Raw genomic sequence first — 16,200 nt, forward strand, 5'->3', positions numbered from 1 at the left:
CTTGACAAAAGTATAATTTATTCACTAATTTTTCGAAATTAAAAAGTATGGTCTTGTCTATGGAATCACAGAACGGAATCTTGTAAAAGATTAGGCCATTTCATAAAACAAATGTATAGTAACTCGCAGAAAATATCTTCGGGACAGTTGTATTTATTTCAGCTTTGCATTTTGCTTTAAATTGAATTGTAAACCGCATTGTAGGTCCTTTGAAAAGGATTAATCTTCGACTCTAGCGGAAGGGTTAGCAGTCTCGATTCTGCAATAGAAAAAGATTTGCACTGAGAGAAGACGTAAGGTAAACATCGATTTATTTTGTCCTAAAATGGAATCAGGTGATGAATCTAGAAACAAATAGATTCTTTAAAGCAAATTTATGGTACCTAGATTGTTTATAATTATTTTTAGTGCATCCTTGTACGAAATGAAAGTTTGACTTTTGCCACATATTCTATTGGATGGCAGCTGGCTTCTAGTATTTTGCTAGATTTTGGTCATGTAAATTAAGTGGAATAATTTAATTTAGACGTATCAATCTTTATTTTGGTCAGGATGAATCAGATGATGGCTGTGGGGATTATTTAAATTCCCGTTAAATCTCGACGTTGGGATTGTTTTTCGACAATAAAATGTCAAATTGTGAACCTGTCAAAGCTGGGTTGAGTCATTGTTAAAGATTCATTTATCACAAAGTTATTGTTAACACACAAAACACTGTTTACTATTACATAAATTCCTACTAGGCTCCACAGATAAGTCAAATTTGTTATCAGTAAATATGTTTTTATGTGTTTTCCTACTATCAATTCTTTAATATTAATATATAATATGATTTTTCTCATAAATAAATTGCAATGAATCACTAACAAGGTACTTTCTTAATAAGCAACACATATTCAAACTATAAAATAACTTCTATCAACAGAAAAAATTACAAGCCAACTTAAGTTTACACCGTAAAACCCTTTTATCTAATGTAAAATAGTTAAGTTAATAACTTACCTTATTTTGTGTGTACCTTAATTACACAATTCTATTGTTAAAAACTTTATATTGTAGTTGGTGATTAGTTATAAACTTGCTATATAAAGTATTTAGCAAATAAAATACAGAGATAGAAAGAGGTTATGTAAAAAAGGTAATTCAAACATAGATTCTTCAGAAATTATGAAATTAAAAAATGTGTTGCTTTTATAACTTAAGTTCACTTTATTTCCAGACATGAATAATAAAACTTGAAGCACACAAAGAGATTTCTTAGTTCTCTTTGCGATGTTTAAAGTATTAAAAATGTATCAATTGTGGGATAGCTTGTATTTTAACTATGAGTTTCTCCTTATAAAACATGTATTTCTGTGAATGTTTCTTTGACAAACTCACCCAACATTTATACACATAGCCAATGTAAATTACCTAAATGTCTTATTGGAATATTAATTTTAATGCTATCAGGCACATATTTCCTTTATAAATAATTAAAAATAAAATGTAGGTATTATAATATTTTGTAAAATTGGGTTGTGAAATATTGTTTAATATGGTTTTTACAAACCCTAAAACAAAGAATTGTCTAATGTTACACCACCAATGTTATCTACCTTAGAGTTTCCAGATTTAAGATTTTTACAACTATATGACCGTTAAATATACTTGTGTTCCCCCCATTAACAAGGGATAGCAAACCTTAAATATCAACATTCCAATTTGCTATATAAATGTTTCATGAGACCATAGAATTACCAACAAATAATTTTGACTTTGTGATTAACCGAGAATTCTATTACATTGGAATCAGTCTAATTTATCCCTCATATAATAATCTATTTTAGACTTTTTATAGTGCTACATAATTAATTTTGAAACTATCACCACCTCGAAGGCCGGCAACGCATCTGCGGTTCCTCCGGTATTGCTGATGTCCATGGGCGTCGTTGAACACCTCGGTGTTCTCGCTGCTTGTTTGCCCCCTTCTGTTATAAAAAAAAAAAAAACTAGTGACCTGGTCTGAATATTGTGCCATTGGTTTGCAATCCCTGGCCTCAACTATATTGATTCCATTCAAAGGCTATGTGTATAAAGACAATCATCCCACTCATTTACTTTTTAAATGAGAAAGATGACACATTTTTAACCGACTTCAAAAGAGGTTTTCTATTTGTCTGTATTTTGTTTTTTTTTCACCAAAATTGTAATCAATGTACTAAATAGTTTTTTTTAAGCTATTAGCTTTGATTTAAGTGTGTTATAGATTGAATTTGCATTATCAATGCCAGTATAAACTTAGCTTAAAATCTTATCACAAATGTTTGTATAGGTAATAATATGAATGAAAATGATATCAGATAGAATTATTCACACATAACTTATCGTTTTTAAACAGGAAATAATCTAAGTATCATAATAGTATAAATATTTTAAAGTTTTTTTTTTAATTAGACAGCCAGGATTAAGTCGCTAATGCTAAATTCATAGCCTTTTTCATGTTATTATTTAAAAGTAAAAGTCTTAGCTGTCTTTATTAGTAATAATGTTTTTTTTATTTGCTTATTATTAATTCTTCCCCAAAAGCCAAATAGATAAAGATATTATAGTCTTTGGAGATATTAGATTTTACCACTAAATGAGACAATATTGAATGTAAGTAAACTAGCAGTCGCCCGCGCCTACGTCCGCGCAGAATTTAAACATAATAAGTTGCCTATGTGTTCTTCCAGAATATGTTCTGTATGTATGTCAATTTTCAACATTATTGGTTCGGCCGTTCTTGAGATACTTTCAAACATCCATCTAAACATTCACATTTTTAATATTAGTGCCTAGGTTACTGAAAATTACAGCTTTTTGTATTTACTAAACATTATTCATCTACGTGACAATATTAACATTTTGGTGGTTGATGCGTAGTATCATATGTAGATTTGGTCAGATCTTTGCGTCATGCTGCCAGATTTACAGATTTAGGGATCAATAATGAATTATTTATAACACTGTAAAGGAATAACAATGAGTTCACGTTGCTTCACATTGGGTTGGGTTATGATCAATCATTCATCTTAAAAAAATAGGTGAACCAAGACGTATTTAATATCCTAAAGTACTCGGTAAGCAAATTTTACCTGTTTGTGAAATTAAGTGATATGTGTTCTTATATCTTTGAAATATATTGATTACCAAATTCTTAATGTTTTGCTAATGGGGTATTTAAATTGTAATTAGTGAATTCGAAAAAATTACACTACCCACATTTTATATAAGATTAAAAAAAAATTGTTATTTACTTGCTATGTAACTATCTTACTTAGAATAGAATAGAATATTTATTATACTTCTTACTAATATTATAAATGCGAAAGTGTAGATGGATGGATGTTTGAAAGTATCTCCGGAACGGCTCAACGGATTTTGATTTGGCACAGATTTAGAACATAGTCTGGCAGAATATGTATGCTACTTATTTTTTTTTTATTACTCGTGGACGGAGTCACAGGCGATAGCTAGTGTTGTTTGTATGTTTTTGCTATTGTGAAGTTATGTAGCTTTTACATAGTTTTCTTTATTTCGAAGATATTTATAATGTTATTCGTATATTTTTCTGGAATATCATGACGTAATCAATGACGATAATCGTATCACTGTGGTTTTTTTAAACCTTGTTATTCTCAATAACCGTTTAAATTTACAAATCACTTTTATAGCCGATTTTACTTAAGGCGACTTGCGAAATCGTGACGTCATGGCATGGAATTACGTATTAACGATGGGGAAGCCTTTTGGTACTGGTTACCTTTAATGCATTTTAATTCTATACCTGTAATTGTTTTCAAACAATATAAAAATTGTCGCCCGTGACTTCGTCAGTGCAAATAAAAACTAAACGCTACCTTACCGTCAACATACCTATACATGTTAATAAAATTGGAAGTGTCTGTATGTCAGATCGGAATGAATCGCATTTCGTACACGTGATGCATTTGCGTTGCTGATAACGACGAAAACATTTTTTTAATATATTTTTGTTTGTGTCTCCGCAAGGCTGCAATTGTTCCTTGTAATTTCGGGATATACCGATTTTGACTGTCTATATTTTAAGCAAGCGGGCGTATTATACGATACTTTTTTTTAAATTTTGACCTCAACAAGTCGCGGGCGACCCCTAGTATTCAAATAATTAAAACTGTCAGACTTCATTGCTCATTTATAGATATCATACAGCTCATATGACATAAAAAAAAGTATTTTTTTGTATGTTTTTGTGATGGAAACTCATGCTTGTATGGATGTCAATACATTTTTAGGTATACTAACAGTGTTTAATGTTTGTTGATTGCAGGTTGCAGTGGATATTCGCGTAGCGTAAGCCGATATTAGTGTTAGGTGTGAGGAGACTGAATAATTGGCTGCTGGGGCTAGGATGTCAGTACTGAATCAAAGTGGAGAGGAGCAGGTATGTACATATTTTGTTAGGGGAGAAGGACATATAGAAATGGGAAATAACCTCTTTAGAATGCCTCTTAGAGGCAATTTATATTCAAATGTCTATGGGCAATTGTCACTTTGCTATTGGAATTCAAGTAGTCAATTCCTCATTTATCATATTTTGCTATAAAAAAAACTACTAAACTTTGAATGTATTACCAAATCTAAGACAAAATAATGTTAAAATTTGTTAAAAAAATTGCTAATTACTATCAGAAAAATAATTAAATAGTGCAAGTCAAAAGTTTTTTAAATTTTTAAGCTTTATTACTTGTCAAGATGGCTATAACAATAGATATATAAATGATCGGTGGTTTCGGAGACCAAAATTATATGTTTTTACGGAGTTAACGTTAACGGAGTTAAAAATATATTGTTATCTCTGTTTAATCAAAGATAATGACAGGGATGGTGTTATGTTTTATACAGAGATTTTGTTCTCAGAAACCATCAGTTACTCAACTTTACAATTTAGACATTTTGTTTGTAAATACATTTTAAATATACATATTATGTATTTATTGCAGTTATATTATTTATGATTTGCAGGTGGAATGTCCCCTGTGTATGGAACCTCTGGAGGTGGACGATCTCCACTTCTACCCGTGCACATGTGGATACCAAGTAAGTTAACCCTTCCACTGCCACCGACTTGCTTGACAAGTACATTGTCATATGAAAAATCGTAGTGTCATTGAATGTGTTAAATATAATCCAGTTATTTTATGCTAAATATTACTACATTCAATATTATATTTACTAATATTATAAAGAAAGGTTTGTTTGTTTGTATTGATTAGGTTCCAAACTACTGAACCGATTTGAAAAATTCTTTTACTGTTGGGAAGCTACACTATCCCCGGGTGACATATGCTATATTCAATATAAGTTTTTTTTTTATTTCTAAAAAGATAATTTAAAGTGATACTTGTATTTCAGATATGCCGGTTCTGTTGGAACCGTATCCGGGAAGGCGAGAACGGGCTGTGTCCGGCGTGTCGCAAGGCGTACCCGGAGAACCCGGCAGACTTCACTCCACTCAGTCAAGAGCAGGTACATAAACTAACTTAGGATAGGCTCCGAGCACCTCGGTTTGGACGTATAGAACTGATGACATACATACATACAATTTTAAAGTTTGTATACCGCAGTATCCAAGAAAGAGACAATGACAGTCATTCTGCGCGGCGTCAACGGGTGTAACACGGGTTGGGTTAAAAAAACCTTAAAATCCTTTCTCATGACGGTTTTTCGAGATTTAAGCAACAATTGTAATTGTCTTCTGCCAATTAGATGCTAGGTTTTTTTAATCTTTCTTCCTTATATAGTCTTCTACTGGATGAGGATAATATGTTCCAGTAATGGCAATAAGTTGCAATAAAATTCAACATTATTGAGAAAACACTAATTGGCGTCAGTGTACCAAAACTATATACCAGACCAGTGCTACTGTCCTACTGTACTGGCATGATGTAAACGAGGCTTAATGTAGTATTTGTCCGTGTTTGTGTTGCAGGTGGCGGCGATAAAGACGGAGAAAAAGGCGCGGGAGCAGAAGCGGCGCAACAAGACGCTGGAGTCGCGGCGCGCGCTGGCCAACGTGCGCGTCGTGCAGAACAACCTCGTGTTCGTTGTCGGCCTGCCGGTGCGGCTCGCCGACCCAGAGGTACTACCCACTATCCACTCGACACAGTATCCAGTACCCGTCGACATATACATGAAGCAATTCTGACTAACAATGTATAGGATTGCTTCGTATGGGAATCAAGATTCTAATAACATTTCTAGGAATAAAAAGACATCACATTTTTTTTGGTAAAAGTGAACGAAATTGAGCAATTTACAATTCAAAAATAGGTCTTGGATGTACTCTTCCATGCGGTCATATTAAATTCTTTCTTATCTTTTTGTTTTGGATGTTATTTAAATGATTAATGTTTTGCTATTTCAGATTCTAAAGCGGCAAGAGTACTTTGGCAAATATGGAAAAATTCACAAAGTAGTTATAAACCAAAGTACAGCATATGCAGGCTCACAGGTGAGTATGGTTTGCATAGAAAAAAATAAAAACCATAGCTTATTCACAAATGAAACTTTAGAAACATGTGTAAAAGAGTAATAATCATTTGTGCGCGTACGCAGGGTCCGTCGGCGTCTGCGTACGTGACGTACGTGACGTCAGCGGACGCGCTGCGTGCCATCCAGGGCGTGAACAACGTGACGCTGGACGGGCGCGTGCTGAAGGGCTCGCTCGGCACCACCAAGTACTGCGCCAACTTCATGAAGAACCAGCCCTGCCCCAAGTCAGACTGCATGTATTTACACGAACTAGGTCAGTCTACGATATTACTGTATTTCGTCAATTTGTAATTAAACTAGTTGTAGCCCATGACTCCCTCGGCGTGGAATTAAAAAACTTAATTAGTAGTCTGTGTTTTTTCAGACTAAGTTCTATATCTATGCTTAATTTCATCCAAATCTAATTGAGTCGTTTTGGAGATACCTTCTAACAAACATCCATCCGTTCATCCATACAACATTTGCATTTATAATATTAGTAAAATAAACTCTTACCAAATTGCGAACCAAACAAATAGTTTTTCTTGTATTACGTGAACTTCCGTGAATAGCTTGTTAGGGATAGGAAGAGAATATCTAATTGTATCTAGTTTTGAAATTGTATGCGATATTTTTCAGGTGATCCAAATGCATCGTTCACTAAGGAGGAGATGCACGCGGGCCTGCACCAGGTGTACGAGCGGCGGCTGCACAACCAGCTGTTGCAGGCGCAGCGAGACAAGCCCGACGACAAGAACTGCACAGGTAACACTCGCCATACGACTCAAACTACACAATACCCTTAACTCAACCTCACCACTGACAGTAGTAATATTAAATTTACACCTATTCTGATGATAATACAGGTAGCAAGTCTATTTCAATGTCTGTATTAAAGACAGGTAGCACCTAGTTTTAATATCTAGAAGATATGTAATTAATTTTAAAAATATTTCAGGTAATTCTAGTACGAATGCAGAAAAAGGCAGTTCAAAAGATGGTAAATATTACACAAAATTATATATTAAATATTTCTCTGTTATATTATTAGATATTTAAATAATGTTGTATGTTTGTAGGTAATCCGTCTAACACAACACCGACACCGTTGGTCACATCGTCAAATATAAATATAGTCACTACGTCTAAGTAAGTATAGTAATAATTGATAATAAATATCGCGAAAATTGGTATTAACACTGGAAAATATGACCAAGTGTTACCCATCATAATAGGATTATCATATGTAGAACTAGGCTAAGACGTCATATATAATTACATAACAAAACTTCTTATATAATTTTAAAAAATACCAACAAGATACGAAAAAGACTAAAACCTCTTTATTCTATGATATACCAGAAACATGAAATACATACTCTGTCTCGCTCTTTCCAGATCGAAAAAAGAAACGGCAAATGGTAATGGTAACGGCAAGGAATACGGCAGCAACGGCAACAGCAAAGAGGCGTGGCCAAGCCTCGGCTCCTCCCCTCCCGCAGACAGCCCCGCCCGGAAACAGACCAGTCCTAAACCACAGCACTCTACAGGTAACAAAAGAACTTGCTTTTCCTATAAAGGTCTAAAACGCAATTCTTCTAGTATCATTCATTGTGCAAGATTTTTAATATTATTTGTATTTCAGGTAAATCACAAGAAAACGGCACGTCAGAATCATCCAGTCCAACACAACAACAAATACAACAGTCTCATACGAAAAATAATAAAGAAAATCACACGGAAACAAAAACGAACAGATCCCACAAAGAAATCACAAACGGCCAAAGCAAGAAGAGCAAATCAGAAAAATCTAAACAAAAGAATAACAGTAGCAATAGCAACAGCAGCAGCAACAGTACCAGCAGCAGCAACAGCAATAGTATTAGTCAAGAAGTCACAGAAGAAGCTGCGGAAAGTACACCAGTATACAACACCACGGAAAACCATAGTTCAGTGTTTGAAAGTGATGCACAACAAAGTTACCTGACAAATGAATTAGACGAATTGGAATCTGATAGACATAGCCTGTTAGAAAACCATGATTTATTAGATAACAGTGATCACAGTCTATTAGACGATGATAACACACATAACCTTTTAAATGATGCCAATAATGTAGTAGTAATGATGCAAACTCATAGAGAAATGCTCGCAGGCCTAGTTGATAATAACCATATATTGGCACACAATATGAAATCACCTTTAACCAATGGTTACGGACTATTAGATAGAGAGCCGGTTAATTATTTAGGTAATGAAAGACAAATTAGCCAAATTAACCACGGAATTATGGATCAGAATGAATTAATGTTACACGAACAGAGGAGCCACAATGAGATGCTCATGAGAAATGAAATGTTGGCCCGACAACATAATGCAATGGTTGAACAGAAACATTATATGCCAACTTCCAGTATAGGACTCGAGACTGCTAGTGAATTATTAGGTAAACTTAATTTACTATTAAATTACAAATCATATTATATTCAAAGATACTTTATGGTATAAACTTTAACAGTGGTAGAGCCCGCTTTAACATGTTTGCACGAATTGTCCCGGCTCGCCCGGTGAAATACCACGACCACACAGAAGACAGGCGTCAAGTGGAAGCTATTTCGCGTTTCGTCTGATGAGTGTGCGGTCCCGGATGTATAATTTTAATCCTCTTTCACTTCCTAACCTTTTTTATGAGGAAAGGGTGGCAAGTGGACTTGGATTTTCTGGATGAGGGGATGCATGGGAAGGGAAAATATTTTATAATAATATAGGAAACACATCTTGATGATTTGCGCAATTGCGGACGTGTATTGGCAAGAGGCTTCGCTGTTTCAGTGATTTCGGGTGGCCGTTCGTTCTTTTGTCACCTTATAATAAAAAAAAACTAAATATGCTTTTTCCTATCCAGGTGCTAATTTTCATCAAAATCACAATATGCTTCCACCGTTTGGTATGCGTGTAGACAGCTCAATGGGCAGCGGCAATTCAATATCGGCTAACTCCTTATCCTCCAACTCTGTACCCGGGAGCTCACTGAACGCGATGGGCGGGTACATGTTGCAGCACCAGCAGATGCTGCAGCAGAACCAGACACCAATGCCACAGAATAACCTTGTTAATGGATTTGATGCGCCACAGTCTGGAGTAAGTATTCTATTTCTAGAGCATTCTTTTTAATTTACTATGGATTTTAGAAAAGCCTTCAACTCCTATACCCTATATTAGTGTTGTAATCCATGTCAACCTTTTTGGTGGCTCAAGGTCACTGAGCACTGCACCTACACCTCTTCTCGCATTCCTTTACGCCGCTCTACTGATCAAATTGTATTCCAAGCTGCCAAGATAGTAGAAAAAATTTATTGTTTGTATACGAACAGAGCGAAGGTCGGTATTTAGCTGAGAATATGGACAAGTTCTTTACCGACTTCCACAAGGCGCAGCAGATGCGGCAGATGTTGTCACGCGACACGGATGAGCGGCGGTATGCGCACGCGCACGAGCCACGCCCGCTGCACTCCGCGCCGCACTACCCACACAACATGCTTAGTGCCGAACGCCTTGAGATGGAACACAAGCAGAGGTACGTCCAACTATACTTAACATACAATTCATTTTGGATTAAATGCCACAATAACTTATTCTTCCGATATGTTAATTCCAGGATGAGTACTATACGCGCAGCAAGCGGGGAAAACTGCGGAGGGCGCGCGGCGGGTGACGGCGACGATGACCTTGACTTTGACCCCTTCAAAGAAACGCAGAAGGCGCTCGCAGAGATGATGGAGACAGAGATGATGTTTAACACCATCTCTAGCGGGTAGATACTTTTATAAGACCTAACCTATCTTTTAAAAAGTCCAGGATATCTGAGTGTGGAACATTATATTTATGTAGTCCAAGTTTCCTAATGATCGATGAACGTATTATTGTGAATTTCAACTGTTTAAGGACATTATATTATTATCTCAATTTTTTTCCAAGATAACGTGAAAGATGGCAATATTGCGGTATACAGCTTTACCAACAGTGGAGACTCATCGTAATGTCATATACGTATACGTGATGTGTTGTGTGTTGCAGAGACAATATGGAGCGTGTTCACCGCGCCCGGATCGCGCCGCCACCCGGATTCGGACACCTCAACGCCTTCGGTATGGGGGTCCCGCCACATCACCAGCAGCACCAAGGTCAGCTCTATTTACCAAATAATAATAAATATACATAGAATTATATGCATAAAGTCAGAATTGTGACCAAAGATCATCTTATGAATGACATTAACGTAAAGTTTTCAAGTTGCAGGTTATAACTCGAACAGCGCACAGAACGTGTTTTCGGACTGGACGCAGATGGACCCCGCAATAATGTCCACCTCGGTCAGCTTCGGCAAGCAGCCCCACGTCCAGTCCCACTCTCAGCCCCACGCTCAACCTCACGCCCAGTCTCATGCCCAACCCCACTCCCAGCCCGGCCTCACGCCGCAGCAGCAGGAGCTCTTCGCGAGGTTCAACCAGCTCAATGTGCAACCCAACGGCATCTCTAAACATCAGGTTTGTGACATCATTTTCTTGAAAATCGATCATACTGTGTAATCTACAAGAGGTTACAGAAGTTATAATTGGGAAAGCATCATTTTCCTTGTAAAAAAAGTGTGTGATGCTGGCAGATGTCAGGCGCGGTGTCAGCGGCGCAGCAGTGGGGCGGCGGCAAGCTGTGGGGCGCGTACAGCATGCCCATCCCGCCGGGCTTCGCCCCGCCGCCCGCGTCGCAGCACCCCGCCGAGTGCATCGACGCCAAGTAGCCCCCTCTCCCATCGCAGCGGAAATTATATTTTCTATCAATTAAAACATTTATTATCTCTATTCTTCCGTTGGTGACGTGATCGATAAATCTTTGTATTAAGAGAGCATATTTTAAACGAGAGAAATATGATAACAAAAAGGAATTTGTAAAATAAATTAACCTATTTGTTTTATTTAAAAAAATGTTGATTTTTTTTCTTTATTTTTTTATGAAATCTTCGCAGTGTCGACTGGACGCGGTCCAGCGGCGACCGCGTCATCGTATTTCTTAATGGTAATGTTTCGTTTCACAAAATATATGTATATTCGTTGTATTATTATAACTTAGTGTCATATCCCTGTTAAATGAAATTATTATTTTTTCTATATATAAATGAAATGCCAATAACGCGGTTCCATTTTGTACCTTAATGAGCCATTATCAATGAACATCATTAAAATTGAGGAATTATTATCCATTCTTTTAATGAACCTCATACATGTGAATATTCAGCAAACGATAAACTGATTTCCTATAATACTCCCATATCCTACACCAAGATACCTTTACAACATAACAAAATATCAGATTACACAAAAAAAAAAGTAAAATTACTAAAACATAATTTTATTAATGTCAACTAAGAAAAATAAAACAGCGAAAATATCATGAATGATTTTGTTACAATTACTGTCTATATGTGCCTTTCCAGTTCATTTGTGTCATCACTTTTTGCCGTCAATATATCCTCTAGGATCGGGTCCATCCCACGGTACCACATCACCATTGTGCCAGAAGTATCTACCACCACTCTCAGAGTCTAGCGCGACTTTCACCACAACTTTGGCAGCTTCATCCGGTGATACGTTTCCAGAACCTCGTGTCATGTCTGATATTACATAGCCTGGATGCACGCAGTCTACCTTGATGCCTGATACATATATGAAATAGGTTAAAAACTGTCACATGAACATAAAATTAAAAATACATGATTTAATTTTTGATTATTGTTACGAAGGCGCAATAAGCAACAGTATTACATTAAGTTTCTGTGATAACCAACTATGCAACAATAATGAATGATTACGGTTGTAAAAAATTGTCTAATTTGGTAACAACAAACGTGGCTGAATAGCACTCTTCACTGAAATATTTCATTCAATAGAAAAGTTTCTTGAAGGATGCGTCCTTATTTCTAGTCTGAATATAAATTAACTAAGTTAACAATACCTAGATGACATTGTTAGATTTTTGTAGAGCTTGCATTTGTTTGATAAATAAACCTAGTACTTTTTACCTCTATCTGCAAGCCTCCTGTTCAACAAAAATGTATAAGCATTCACGCCAACCTTCGAAACAACATACGGCGAGTCGCCCCAACCATCTTCGATCTCCTTGTTTTCTTTCACAGCCTCTAAATAATCGTTCATTAGACTTTGTAATTCTATTAAAGTTAAATTTGGTGATTTTATTTTTTCGCTCAGTTTTTCAGACGGTATTCGCGATAAATGTCCTGAAGAACTTGATATGTTTATAATTTTCCCGCCATCCACAATAAATGGTAACATTGCTTCAGTGAAATTAACTAATGCTGTAAAGTTTATGAATATTGTCTGTTTAGCTTGAATGTATTTTGATTCTTTAGCATCTTTAAGAAATAGTATACCGGCATTATTAATTAATAAGTCGACTTTTTGCTCTTCTTTACAAATAAAAGACGTTAATTTTACCACACTGTTGCTATTCCCTACGTCTAATTGATGATATTTAGGATAATAACCCATTTTTCTAATTTTTTCACAAGCTTCTATACCTCTCGTCTCATCACGCGAAGTCAAGTAAACTATTCCATCAAGTTTTTCACACAATTCTTTTACCAAAGGAAAACCTAATCCTTTATTTGCACCGGTCACTATAGCCACTTTATTGTTAGACATTTTATACTAAATAGCAATCAAACTATCTCACTTATTATACAACTATAGCATCAAGATCATTTACTGCGCTTAAAATCTAGAAAAAATACGAAACTGTTGTAAAAAGAATTTAATATCAAAACAGCTGTAAGATAAGATGTTCAAGGTCAAACGTGTAGATTACAATAAAATGTCACATATGGACCGTGAACACTGACCATTTATAATTTGCCTAGTCTTATTGTATATGGAACGAATGGCGTGCTATATTTCGCCTTACTACTTTCCTACTCTTGAATGTTGAGAGTTACATTAAAAGTAACACAGATCCCATATTCTTTAATTTTCTTCTTTTACATTCTCAAATCTGACAATTTTTTGGTGTTGGGGCCGACGCGAACTTAAAGATTTAACCTTAGTTATAAAATGTAAAATTTAAATATTTTTTAACCTGCTTTATAATTACCTATTCCCCGACACCCCGCACCCGCCAGAAGTTTCTGACAAGGGTAGAGGTAGTATTGCTATTTAAAAAAACATAATTGCATTATATGGAATTTTTCTTGGTAGTGGTGCGTATTTTTAATAATTAAATAAAAATTATCTTTCTTACCTTGCACATCAGAAATAAGGCAAAACATTAAATTTTGATGGAGACACTACTATTTTTTGTAAGATTTAACGTTTTATCTGTAAAAATGTTACATTATTAAAAAGTAGATACGGAATCTCTAGCTATAGACTTTTTACTTAACATTTTTCTTTTTTAATTATACTTTTTTCCGTTTTAAAGTGAATGATATGAATATGATATGAGCCTAATTTTACGGGTAAATAAAATTGTGTAATGGTATCACAGTGCAGTGGCGCGCCTTGGTTCGACACGACACGGTACAAAAGAGTATATAAAATAAGAGACGGGACTCCTGACTAATTAGATACACAAACGGAGAATAAAAATTGACATTTTCAATGCTAGCAATATTATGAACAAGTCTACGTTGCTACCAACCTAAAAAAAATCAATCTGTCAGTTTCCTTTTTGACGTTTGAAAGTATTATTCGAGGGAAAACAATTTAGGAAAAAAAATCCATTTCGTTAATTGCAACTTTAATTTAATCTTTCTGACTAAAGCGAACATATTTTAGGAACGCAACATAATGCAACACATATCTTTGAATTTCTATGCAGTTGTATGCAATTTGTAATTACAGTAAGAATGTCGGATGGATGTTATCAAGAAATTCGAAGAACGCATTACCATATAGCGGAGATCGTACCTGGATATGTAAAATATGATCCGGTAAAGCACCAACTGCACTGCCGACGCTCCAAATAGTCCCCTAATCCAAAATTTTCCCATCAAAACATTGCTAATGTACAAGTCATGTTAAATATTATGTAATGTAAAAATAGAATACAATATTTAAGTTTTACTTCTCAAATAAATTTATAAAATTGTCATGAACCTAAAGATTCCGCATATTAACTCTTTTGTTATTACTATTCTCCATAGATGTGTAACCTATAGATTCCTTAACGAGAAAAATAATGAGCTTAGGAGGCATCATTTTGGGGTAAAGTACCTGTGTTGAAATTTAAATTACTTGTAAGAAAATTGTATACAATCTCTGTTTATTTTTTATTACTTAGTTCAAAAAAAGTTTAAGATATATTATAAGTTGTGATATTTGTAAAATCCAAATTTAATAAATTAATTTTGTTTCATATTTTTCACTAAATGGTATTTTTTTTATCTTTTGTACCAGTTTAATGTGATCCATCGATATAACATTTACGGATTCAACAGTGCATTTAAATTAATCATGTTTAATGATGGTGAATTAACTTGTATCAATTATGCAATAAATATAGAACTATATTTTTAGAACTTTTAGTACGTTTGTTTTATTATTATGAGTTATACAGTTTTGGAAATAAATATTTTTTCATAAAATTGAAATTGCTTCATTTAATCCTCCTCTGCCAAACTAACTACATTAAAGCAACTTCATCGGTGAAAGAAAAGTTGGTGGATTTTTAAGAAATTGAAAAAAATGTTCCGTTTTCCTCCCTCGAGGCAAAAGAATCGGCAGTGAATTCAACGTGGTATTAGTTGTGTAGCATCTATAATTTATAAAAACTCAGTTGCTCCAAAAATCGATATATTTATCAACAGGTAATAAAAAATTATGTTAGCAGTTTATAAAATCACAAAAACAAAGAATATCCATAATCCATAGCATAGAAAGAGGGCCAACTCGCACGAAGTCGTGGATACACGGCGATTGTCGCGCTCCGTGCGTATAATGGGTGAACTAATTTTGTTTTTCTTTTGTACCTATATACGTAGGCACGCATATTTAGCTCACTATAATAATAACTGATAAGGGGGAATCTAATTAATGAAGTTAAAATAGACAATCAATGTTCAAAAATAATATACCCACTTAGATAGTTATTAATATAGTGAGCCGATATCAAGTAGCCTTCTATGAAATACCTCTATTAAAATGATCCAATTATTATTGGGGAAATAAAAACAAAATATTTTTATATTTTTGTACATTATTTACTATATTTCTACATAACTTATTATAATTTTAAATTTATGCAAGTACACATACATTCATTTACACTTTCAAGATTACAGCTCTATATTTTAATTTTTAATATAAATATATTATATTATATTTTTAGCAATTACAACCAAAATTTCCGCTTCATCTTCGTCTCTAGGGGTCATCATGAGGCATGTTCGCCTGAACAGCAGACGATGGTCCAGTTTCCGTATTGTCACTTAATATGTTTCTAGGAGAGCCACCTTGAGCGTCTACCGTTTCAGACTTCTTCTTCTTCTTCTTCTTCTTCTTCTTCTTCTTCTTCTTCTTCTTCTTCTTCTTCTTCTTCTTCTTCTTCTTCTTCTTCTTCTTCTTCTTCTTCTTCTTCTTCTTCTTCTTCTTCTTCTTC

General features: G+C 34.8%; 2 protein-coding genes across 4 annotated transcripts; one reads left to right on the plus strand and one right to left on the minus strand.

Annotated features, from left to right (window-relative positions):
* The first annotated feature begins 55 nt into the window (after positions 1-55).
* Positions 56-11,529, plus strand: Cnot4 (CCR4-NOT transcription complex subunit 4). Of its 2 annotated transcripts, none has more exons than XM_013319346.1 (18): positions 56-298; positions 4,331-4,444; positions 5,026-5,100; positions 5,416-5,529; positions 5,993-6,142; positions 6,428-6,514; positions 6,619-6,808; positions 7,174-7,299; positions 7,493-7,534; positions 7,614-7,683; positions 7,933-8,084; positions 8,180-8,980; positions 9,440-9,675; positions 9,909-10,111; positions 10,193-10,348; positions 10,612-10,718; positions 10,834-11,081; positions 11,198-11,529. In XM_013319346.1, the coding sequence occupies exons 2-18, from the start codon at positions 4,412-4,414 to the stop codon at positions 11,330-11,332; spliced, it is 2,925 nt and encodes a 974-aa protein (XP_013174800.1). In that variant the 5' UTR covers positions 56-298; positions 4,331-4,411; the 3' UTR covers positions 11,333-11,529. The 2 variants fall into 2 exon arrangements, with proteins under 2 accessions (XP_013174800.1, XP_013174801.1); XM_013319347.1 differs by having other exon boundaries at positions 9,966-10,111.
* A 404-nt stretch (positions 11,530-11,933) lies between these two features.
* Positions 11,934-13,673, minus strand: LOC106123086 (carbonyl reductase [NADPH] 1). 2 transcript variants are annotated; one of them, XM_013319222.1, is made up of 3 exons: positions 13,127-13,673; positions 12,611-12,727; positions 11,935-12,244 (listed from the first exon to the last, which is right to left on the minus strand). In XM_013319222.1, exons 1-3 carry the CDS (start codon positions 13,248-13,250, stop codon positions 12,039-12,041), a joined length of 447 nt encoding a protein of 148 aa, XP_013174676.1. In that variant the 5' UTR covers positions 13,251-13,673; the 3' UTR covers positions 11,935-12,038. The 2 variants fall into 2 exon arrangements, with proteins under 2 accessions (XP_013174675.1, XP_013174676.1); XM_013319221.1 differs by having other exon boundaries at positions 11,934-12,244; positions 12,611-13,673.
* Positions 13,674-16,200: the final 2,527 nt, after the last annotated feature.

Source organism: Papilio xuthus, unplaced genomic scaffold, assembly GCF_000836235.2.
Source record: "Papilio xuthus unplaced genomic scaffold, Pxut_1.1 DF826159.1, whole genome shotgun sequence".
NCBI lineage: Eukaryota > Metazoa > Arthropoda > Insecta > Lepidoptera > Papilionidae > Papilio > Papilio xuthus.